This window comes from Orycteropus afer, unplaced genomic scaffold, assembly GCF_000298275.1.
Source record: "Orycteropus afer afer isolate SDZICR_OR568_19922 unplaced genomic scaffold, OryAfe1.0 scaffold00205, whole genome shotgun sequence".
Taxonomy (NCBI): domain Eukaryota; kingdom Metazoa; phylum Chordata; class Mammalia; order Tubulidentata; family Orycteropodidae; genus Orycteropus; species Orycteropus afer.
This window is the reverse complement of record NW_006921792.1, coordinates 1,881,712-1,891,657: the sequence shown is the minus strand read 5'-3', so window position 1 is coordinate 1,891,657 and position 9,946 is coordinate 1,881,712. Positions and strand designations below refer to the sequence as shown.

The window sequence follows — 9,946 nt, the reverse complement described above, 5'->3', positions numbered from 1 at the left end:
GGAAGAGTGGATGACCAAACTGTGGTACATACACATTATTCTTTAGTGCTATGCAGCACTAAAGAATAATGTAGAGTCTGCAAAACACTGCATAATATGAATGAACTTGGAGGACATTATGTTGAATGAAATAAGTCAATCACAGAAGGACAAACATAGCGTTAGTTTGTTGTTGTGGATGGTCAAGGAAAGCTTTATATATGGAGGGAAACTTTCTTTGTTGGTTGCCAGGAGTGGGAGCGGAAAGGAGAGAATATTGCAAAAAAAAAAAAAAAAAAATGACCCATGTCACTTCAGTTTTGTGTATTTCACTGTACATAAATTATAGTTCAATAAAATGCATTAAAAATATTTTTACTGATAGAGTTACGTAGATAAAGAAGGTGAGAGTCCACTCTTCTGGACTATAATAAAGAATTGATGATGGCCATAGCTTACTGATTTAATATTTAAGAAAAATTGGTGTGATAGGAGAGATTTTTGCCATCATTAAGTAAAGATTTTAAATATCCAGTACTGTACTGGAAGAAGCAAAGATGAGTAAGTGGATGAATTAGAGTGAAACAGAATGAAGAAATAAATTTTCACATCCAGGAGGACTGAGTTTTGCTGAAATGTCACAACTATAATTGAAGGGATAAAAAACAAGTTATCAAAATTAAAAAAGATAATGAGGAAAATGCTATCGGAGATTTCTGTTGCTTTGTAAAGGAAGAGGTAATAAAGATCATTAGCTAATGAAGGAGCTAATTGTAGGGCAGGGAGTTTACCTGACCATCTTTATTTTCCATAGAAATCTCTGCTTAGTGAAAATTGTGCTGACTCTTCCTTTGAAGACCTCAGTTGCAGGCCTGAGTGTTAGAGAACTGGGGAGGAGACTGAAAAGAAAGAGTTACAAAAGCCTGTCTGGAGTTGGAAGCAGAAATGCTTATGTAGCACTGATTTGTTTGAAAAGTTTGTGTTTCATTCTATTCTTTCTAGCCCTTGATTTTCTCCTTGAGTGGCTTTATGAAGTAAGTATTCACAGGATACAGTTTCTAAACACGTGCTTAAGTTCTTTAAAAGATTTTTAGAATCATGTTCTGGGGAAATGATGTCCAGTTCAACAGTTGGTGAAATAAAAATAGATTGTAGTGTATATCCATCAGTGGGACTTAAGAGTTTACATTTCTTTTCTTATTCCTTTGAGCTTTTCCACAAGTTATTACTAGCAAATGACCCTAAACAGGATCTTTCCAGCTTTTTAATTTGTCTCTTTTTCTAAGTAGTAGTTGAATGAAAGGGTGAAAATTACATTTTATACAGTACATCAGCCCGTACTGTTTCTGTACCTTTTGAAGGCTCCTCTGCTCCATTTAATTGTGACTTTTCTAAATTAAAAAAAAAAAAAAAGAAAAAGCAAAAGCTCCCTGGCAAGATTTTTGGATGCATAATGACCTGGATCTGTTTTACTGAGAATAAAATCGCAAAGGATTTGATAGATTATTTTGAGAGGAATGTTTATTTCCGTGTTTCTTTAACTATTACTCATTTTCAACTTTCTATCCTGTGATGTATTTCATGTTGTTGTTATATGCCGTCAAGTCAGCCCCGACTCATAGCGACCCCTCCTTGGGTTTCCAAGGCAGTATCACTACAGAAGTAGATTGCCCAACCTTCCTTTCAAAGAATGGCTAGTGGGTTTGAAACGCCAGCCTTCTGGTTAGCAGTCAAGTGCCTTAGGCACTACACTACCAGAGCTCCTAAATATGCTTTCAGGGCAGTACTTCGGAGGCTGCATGGTCAAAACTTGAAATAGATGCTTAGATCTTTGGAGCAACAACACTGTACTTCTCAGTTGCTCTATTGTCATCCAGTTTGTGGGAAAAGTACCTCCTTATATAGAAGTGCTCCTACCAAAGGAAAGAGGTAAAATAAAACAAAAAACAAAAACCTACTGCTGTTGAGTTGATTCTAACTCATAGTGACCCTATAGGCTAGACTAGAACTGCCCCCAATAGGTTCCCAAAGCTATAAATCTATACTGTAGCAGACTGCCTCATCCTTCTCTCTCAGGGCTGCTGGGATACCAACTACCAACTTATGGTTAGCAGCCAAATGCTCTAACGCCTGCTCCATCAGAGCTTCCTTAAGGTAGTAAACACTAAAGTTGAATTCAGATTTTGTTAGCAGTTCCTGAACTTTTTCTGGGTACATTGCTATAGTGAGTGATTTAATTAGCAGTTTTGGTTGCCAGGTCACATAGTTGATATCTATTGATACATATTGAGTCTGCAGATAAATACTTATTTTCAGTATACACTTTTTAGTTCTGACTCCTTTATCCTACTAAGATATGTTGAAGGAACCTACAATAAGGTATCTGTAGCTTGCAGTAGGTCAGTCCGTCATTCCTATCAGTGGAACTTTTGTGGTTGTTCTGCTTCTGTTATGATCTCAAGGCGGTAAAGTGTATGGATTTTGTAAATACACTTGGGTTTGAATTCTGGTTTTGCTACTCACTAGTTGTGTGAACTGGAGCAAGTTACTTCAACCCTTCCTCAGTAGGTTCACTTCTAAAGTGAGGATAATAAATACTAATCCCTGTTGCATTTTGTTGGTAGCATTAGATGAGTTAATAAGTGTCAGCAGTTTCAGTGTTTCTGTGAAATATGATGTCTTTGTGGTATGCTTTGTTTTCATTTTTCTGTTAATCTGATCCTATGTACTTACATTTTGTAAAACTTCTCCAAAATTGCTAAACTTTAAAATTCCTAACCCATCCTTGTTATTTAACACTGTGATTTTATTCTTTCTAAACTTTATCTATCTTCTTTTAAAGATTGAAGAAATACATACATTCATATAACAAAAATGGAAAGATTCGTTTTCTTCTCTTCTCGCTCTACTTCTCTCATTTCCAGAAGTAACCACTATCAATAATTTAGAGTATATATGTTATCTTTAATGTAAATATGATTGTTATTCTTCAGCATACTTTTGTGACTTAATATGTTTTGGTCATTATCTCATCCTACAATCTATTAAATTTTTCTTTTTCAGATGGATAAAAGTCTTATTACTAATGGGTAAAAAGTAGTATCTTATTTTAACTTTCATGTCCCTGATTAAAAGTAACATTGAACTTTTTTTCATGTATTTCATATTTGCTTGGCCTGCTTCTACCCTGTATCCATGTTTTTGGTTGTTTCTTAATGATACATAGAGATTCTATATATTCTTATTTTCATTAATCTTTTAAATATACTTTGCCAATATTTTCTTTTAGTCTTCTTCTGTCCTTTAATTTTACTTTTGTTACTACCTTTCTCAGAAATCTTAAATATATATTTAGCTAAATTTGTTTTGCTTTTTTTTCCATCATAGATTCTCTATTTTATGTTTCTTAATTTTATCCTCAGTTAACTTATAATTTTATGCAATTACTTTTAAGTATATCTCTTCTGTCACTTTAGTGGATTCTTGGTGGAGAGAAGAAGTTGATGTGTGTGCTTAGTTTGCCATTTTGAGCAGAATTCAAACAGACATTTAAATACTCCGTGTTTTAGGGTTTGAGTCTTGGTTTAATTTGGCAATTCTCTATCAAGAGGTTTCACAGGTATCCATTAGATAAGCCCTCCTTTTATTCATTAGAACTATTTCCAATGAATTGAATTATTAGCAAGTAGAATATTATAAACCCTATCAAGTTTTAAATATGCTAGCATAATTTATTTTTAAAAATCCTTTTTAAATTTTTTAACTTGAAATCAGTTTTATGATGTAATTAATCATTCTTGTAAATTTGCTTACTTTAATTGGATATTCTATTTAAGAATTTTATTTTAACCAAACAAAAACCTGTGGTATAAAAATGTATATCCTTCAAGTAGATCATTTGACCCAGGACTGGGCATTGTTTTGTTCTGTTGTACATAGGGTTGGTGTGGGTCAGAACTGACCTGACAGCACCTAACAACAACAACAACAACAGCAACAACATCTAGAGTAGGGAACATTTGCAACTATCATGCATTTAAGGTTATTATAGATGATAATAGGAATATGGGGATTATGTTGTCATTTTCCTACAATGTACTGTGCTCCTTTTTATTTATACTGAATATATATTACTTTTAAAGTGAATGAATCCTATGTAGTTTCATACATTTTTTTATCACTAAAATGCACAGAGTGTTGGATGTTATATTTAGTTGTGGGATATTTTGCCTTTATTGGTTTATCCCATGTTCATAACTATGCCTCATTGAATAAAATAAACAAATATTTCTCTGATAAATTATTCCATTTATTCATCTGTGTCAGTGATGAATTTGGGTAGTAATTGATTCATTTTGCTGTCTAGATAATCACAGTCTAGATGGATTGGCTTGTTATTTAAAATATCTTTGGTACTTGGCAGAGTTTGACTGGGGTATGAATCAAGTTGTTAACACAAAGATACAAGGAAAATGGAAGAAAAGAGAAATCATGAATGTATACAGACAAGAGGAAAATGTAATAGAATATTATACATTCACTAGTGTAATATAATATACATTGGTGAGTAGTTGGTTAGGGAATCAACCATAGGAGATACATGCTCAATAAGTCTGGTACTCTTTGTTAAATTCTCCTTGAACAAATTTTTAACTTTTTGACTCTCTATAACTTGGCTAGCCAAACTGTTTAAAATTAACTCCTTTAATTATTTTTCATAAGCTATTTATTCTTTCATCTGTATTGCTTTTCTCCAAAGTTCCCTGAATGATATGTGTATAAAGTAGCAGAATTAGTGTCAGGAATATATCATATTGTATCCTGTTATTTCTTTGTGTACAGTTTACTTTTCACTGGGTTGCTGACATCAGTAACTTGTATCTACTTCTCTGCTTGCTCTCTTCCATAAGCTACCTTTATTATGTCTGTTTAAGTTTCTAATCTGAATTTTTAAATTATTATTAATTACATTTAATTAGTTACATTTTTATTATTTTACTTTAGATCCACCTTTTATATTTCTTAATGCATTTTAATAAACTTAGTTTATCATGAATACCATGAAACATTTGTTTCCTTTTTTCCTTCAGGCCTTTAAAAATGAAATGGAAATGAGGACTAGTGTCTTTATAATAAAGCCTTTGCACCTCTGTAGTTCTCAAGTTGATAGAAACATTTAAAATCTCCTTTTTAATTTTTTTTTGGGGAATTTTACCATAAATCATGTCATGATTATTTATTAAAATAATTTTTGAACTATTATTAAAACTATTATTAAAATAGTTTTTGAACATAACCTCAAAATAAGGATATTACTATTATAAGCTCAGGGCAGAGGAGCTCTTGACCTGTGATTACTTGTTAAGCTTTTCTAAATAGTCTTAAAAGAATGATCTGAATTAAGTGAGGGTCTGTAGTTTAATGGTTTTTAGCCATTTGACAGTATTTGAAAGCTGTAGAACTCCTCCCAAGGGAAAAAGAATGGACATGATACATATTCCCATCTACAAATACTCATATATATCCTTTTTTTAAAAAAAAATTTATTGTGATTTGGGGGAAAGTTTACAGAGCAAATTTACTTTCCATGCAGCAGCTCACATACACTTTGTCTCATGACATTGACTGCAATTTCCCACAGTGTGACAGCTCTCCTCCCACTTCCTCCCCATGGTTACCTCTTCCCTGTGTCCTTTCCTCTCATACACTCCTGTCCCCTAAGCTGTCTCCCTGTGCATACACAGCCCTTCTATTCTCCCATGGTTGATCTCTCGAAGGAGTGTATGTACCTAATGTAAATGTTCAGCTCATATGCTTGTCTTTTGTTTGCCTGGAAGCCACAGGAAAGGGTTCAATTCCAGACCTGAAGGGCAGCTAGGAGCCATAGTCTCAGTGGTTTCATTAGGCTCTATCAGATCAGCAAACTTTGTCCCTCCCCCTTTTTTTTTCTCCAAATGATTTTGAGTTTTGTTCTACATTGTTCTCCCATTCTATCCTGGATCTCCTCCTATATAGATCCACCTCTGAGTGGTTTACAGTGGTAGCTGGGCACAATCTAGTTGTTTTGGTCTCATAGTTGTATAGGCTGGGAATTGCATGGTGTACCTGTCGCTTGGACTAATTGTTTCCAATTCCAGTTTGGTTTTGTTCATTCTTTGCTCTGGACAAGGAGAGACCCATCCCATTGTTGCATCTAGATGTCTGCTTGCAAGCTTTTAAAATCCCAGTTGCTACTTGCTAAAGTAGGATGTGGAACAGTTTGTGTAGTATGTTATGCTAGTTGAGCTTGATGTCCCCTGTGACTGTGGTCCCAAACCTACAGGTCCAACTGCTGTCTCCCTCTGGGTAGCTGGCTGTGGCCAAGGAGTGACTACAATCTTGCCCCTTATTGACTCTACTATATACCTGGGAATTCTTATAGAACATAAAACAAATGCACTTGTAGAAACATTGTCTGCCAACCCTATACATGGTCTTGGGCACACTCACCCCTGCATAGACATACCTAATAATCCACCCATTTACCCACCTGTATATCAATGCTTGCCTTCACTGACGACACAGTACTCTATGTGCAAAAGGGTTCATCTTTGTTGTCTGTACCTCCCGTGCACCTCTATGTGTCTTCCTCTTCCTCAGTGCCATCGTGTTGATCACTCACAGTTGGTACATTGCCCTTCTCTTCATCCAAATCAATACTTGTCTCTACCTGTCTAACAGTGTTCCCTCTTCTTCCCTCCTACCCCTGGTAACCAACAAAGAAAATTTCCTTCCATATATAAACCTTTCCTTGACTTTTTATAATAATGGACTAATACAAATTGTCCTTCTGTGATTGACTTATTTCACTCAGCATAGTGTCCCCCAAGTTCATCCACGTTATGCTTTGTTTTGCCTATTCTATATCATTCTTTAGGGTTGCATAGTATTCCATTGTATGCACACTCATATATTATCCTTTGCAGTCTTTTGTGGGAAGTAAGTCTGGTGGTGGCATGACAGTGACATTTCAGCTAAAAGATTTGCCACATGTCTTCAGTATCCACTATAGTAGAGTCTCTGCTTATTTAAATATCTGTAAGTTTTACTACCATCTTTTTAATTTACCTGCATATAGATTCAAAGCAAATTAATTTCATACAAGTGCAGCTACTTTGAATTTTGTGATTTAGGATAGAAGGAATTGTATGGAAGTATATAGCTATATCATTACACACCAGTCCTTGGACTAAGATGGTATAGGTAAGCTTCAGTTATAATGCCCCAACATTATAAATTTATTTCTTTAGAAAATCTGTTTCTGAAAATGTTGTTTGGTGAAAAACTTGAGTGGAGCATAGTAACTGATCCTTCGTTGGCTTCTGCTACCAATAAGAAATTCTTTGGTATTTATCTTCCAGGTAAAGATATATTAAGTGAAAGGTAAATGGTAATCTTACTTATCTTAGGGGGAAAAAAAGGAAAATAATTTAAAGTATTATTTTATGTAATTTTGTATAGACTTACGGTAACATCAGACCTTAGACTTTAGAAATATTCTAGAACAGCTTGCCTTTTTATAGAAAAAACAAAAGAAAACAAAACTGAGAGATTAAGATACTCATTGGAAATCATGTACTTCATGTCAGAGTAAGGATTAGCACTCAGGTACTTTGATTATTCAGGACCACCCTAGCCCTCTCATTTTCTTCTGCTTTTGATTCATTATCTGGCAACAGCCTATAGTCTGAAAAGCAAATCACATTTTTTTAAAAAAATAACTTGTGTTTTAAAATCTTTTGAATAGTCTACAGATTTTCATTCAGAATCAGACTTACCGATTTAGAATGTTACATTAAAGATATACTGAAATTAATTTTTTGAGGCTATGAACCACTTAGCATTTCTTTTCTTTAATTTGTTTTCGTGTCAAATTAGAATAGTCCTATAAAGCATTATTTTTTTAAGGCTTTTTGTGTAATTTTTCTTTTGCTGTTTGAAATACTGCTTTCAGGAGATGAATAAAATAAAATGTTCTTTGGTGTCAAACATAATTGGAACCTTTTTATTTTTCAAAATTTTAATTATGGGCACAAAAATAAGTTACTGATTCTTTTCCCATTTTAATTTTGGAATAGCATGTATTTTTGATGAAATCAGTGAAATAGAATAGTTTATGTCCTTCATACGTATTCTAGTACCAGAAATTTTTACCTGTCAATTTATGTTTTGTAAATAAGTTTCCCCTATAAGAAAACTGACATTTTTCTGATCTATTTTTTTCCTTTTTAATATATCATAGATTTAAATAGTAAATAAATTAGAGGTATAAATGAGTACATACAGTTACAAATGGCACCTGGACTTGAGTAATACCCAGGGTCAGTGTAGTTGAGAGCCATATTCTAAGTTTATACTCAAGTTCTTAGCATCAATTACAGTTTTATAACAAATGCACTTTTTAAAATTATGGTGTGCTAACTTTATTAATGAAATTCCTCTTGATGAAAACTTATTTTATCTTAGAAAATAGCCTTAAGCATTCTCCTTTAATTTACTGAATTAGATCAAACTGTTTGAAAAGATTTAGGATAATTGTAGTGCACATGGTGTCCAGTATTTTTCCTTTTTCATAGTTTATAAAGTGAAGTATTTTAAACTCCTTTGGAATTAAATTTTTCTTCTCTAATAATAAGCTATAATCTAGTCAAAGGATTTTCAACATCAGCTTTCATTTTATAATGCAGAAGCTGCACTGTGATATAAAACCTTATGACATTTTAATTAGGAAAATAGATCATGGAACTCCATATGAGGGAATAAATTTCTCACTGCTTGCATGTTCTACTAAATTGGAATGGAAAATTTATTAAATCTCACATAAAGTTAGATCTATTTTTAAAATTGTGGAGCCAGGGAAAAAGGGGGTAGGATGAGGGTTGTGGAATGTGTTTGGGAGTCTATGGTAGGAGTGGGGTTAAAGCAGATCTTTAATCATAAAGAGAATGGAAATTTTGGCCAGAGCATTTGCGTTACATGGTTCTTTCCCCTTTTTTGTTTATTGCAGGCAAAGGGGAGGATAGTGACGTACTCAGTATAAATGCAGATGCTTATGACAGCGACATAGAAGGCCCATGCAACGAAGAAGCAGTTGTTCCTGAGGTCCCAGAAAATACAGTCCAGAGTGAAGCTGGTCAGATAGATGACCTGGAGAAAGACATTGAGAAAAGTGTGAATGAGATTTTGGGACTGGCAGAGTCTAATACAGAGGAACCCAAAGCAGCCACCCTGACTGTTCCTCCACCAGAAGATGTTCAGCCTTCTGCACAACAACTGGAGCTGCTAGAACTTGAGATGAGGGCAAGAGCTATTAAGGCACTAATGAAAGCTGGTGATGTGAAAAAGCCAGCATAGTTATAAATTTGAATTTTAGGTGTATTTGAATGAAGCCACATCATATAATTTTGTATATGAAGTTTATTTTGAGTCTTATGTGATGTTTCTCATGTGATCCTTGTTGGGTAAACTGATCATAGGCCTAAAATGGCTGTGGTTGTTTTTGTTACTTTTATATATATGTGTGTGTTACTGTTTTATGAATTCATGACAACTATGGTTGGATAGCCTGGATGCTTTGTTACATGAGTGCATAGTTAAGTTGGCAAGGTAATGTTTTGAAAGCCGTTAGCAGAGAGTCACCATATTTTTTCTTTTAAGTATTTTGCCACCAAACCTAAATGCTTCACAAAGATTGACCAAGCATGTTGCTCTTAAGGTTACCTATAGTTTGCAATAGAATATTAAATTATTACTCCCAGATTTGTTAACAGTTTAAGAAATTTAGTTTTGCTTGTCTGCACTTTTAAAATATACACTATCTAGGAGATGCTTTCTGTTGGTGTGGATTTACTAGTTAAAACTGAACCACATTTTTCTTTATAAGGCTTAGATATCTCAGATAGCTGAGGGAAACATTATAAGTGAAAAA

The 9,946-nt window shown here is 33.9% G+C and overlaps 1 protein-coding gene across 1 annotated transcript in view; it reads left to right on the top strand.

Moving 5' to 3' along the window:
* CAAP1 (caspase activity and apoptosis inhibitor 1) overlaps positions 1-9,372 on the top strand; it is a 92,051-nt gene extending 82,679 nt beyond the window's left edge. Inside the window, exon 6 of the mRNA XM_007948133.2 lies at positions 9,026-9,372. Within this exon, the coding sequence (XP_007946324.2) occupies positions 9,026-9,372 (347 nt within the window). The remainder of the gene's footprint in view (positions 1-9,025) is intronic.
* Positions 9,373-9,946: the final 574 nt, after the last annotated feature.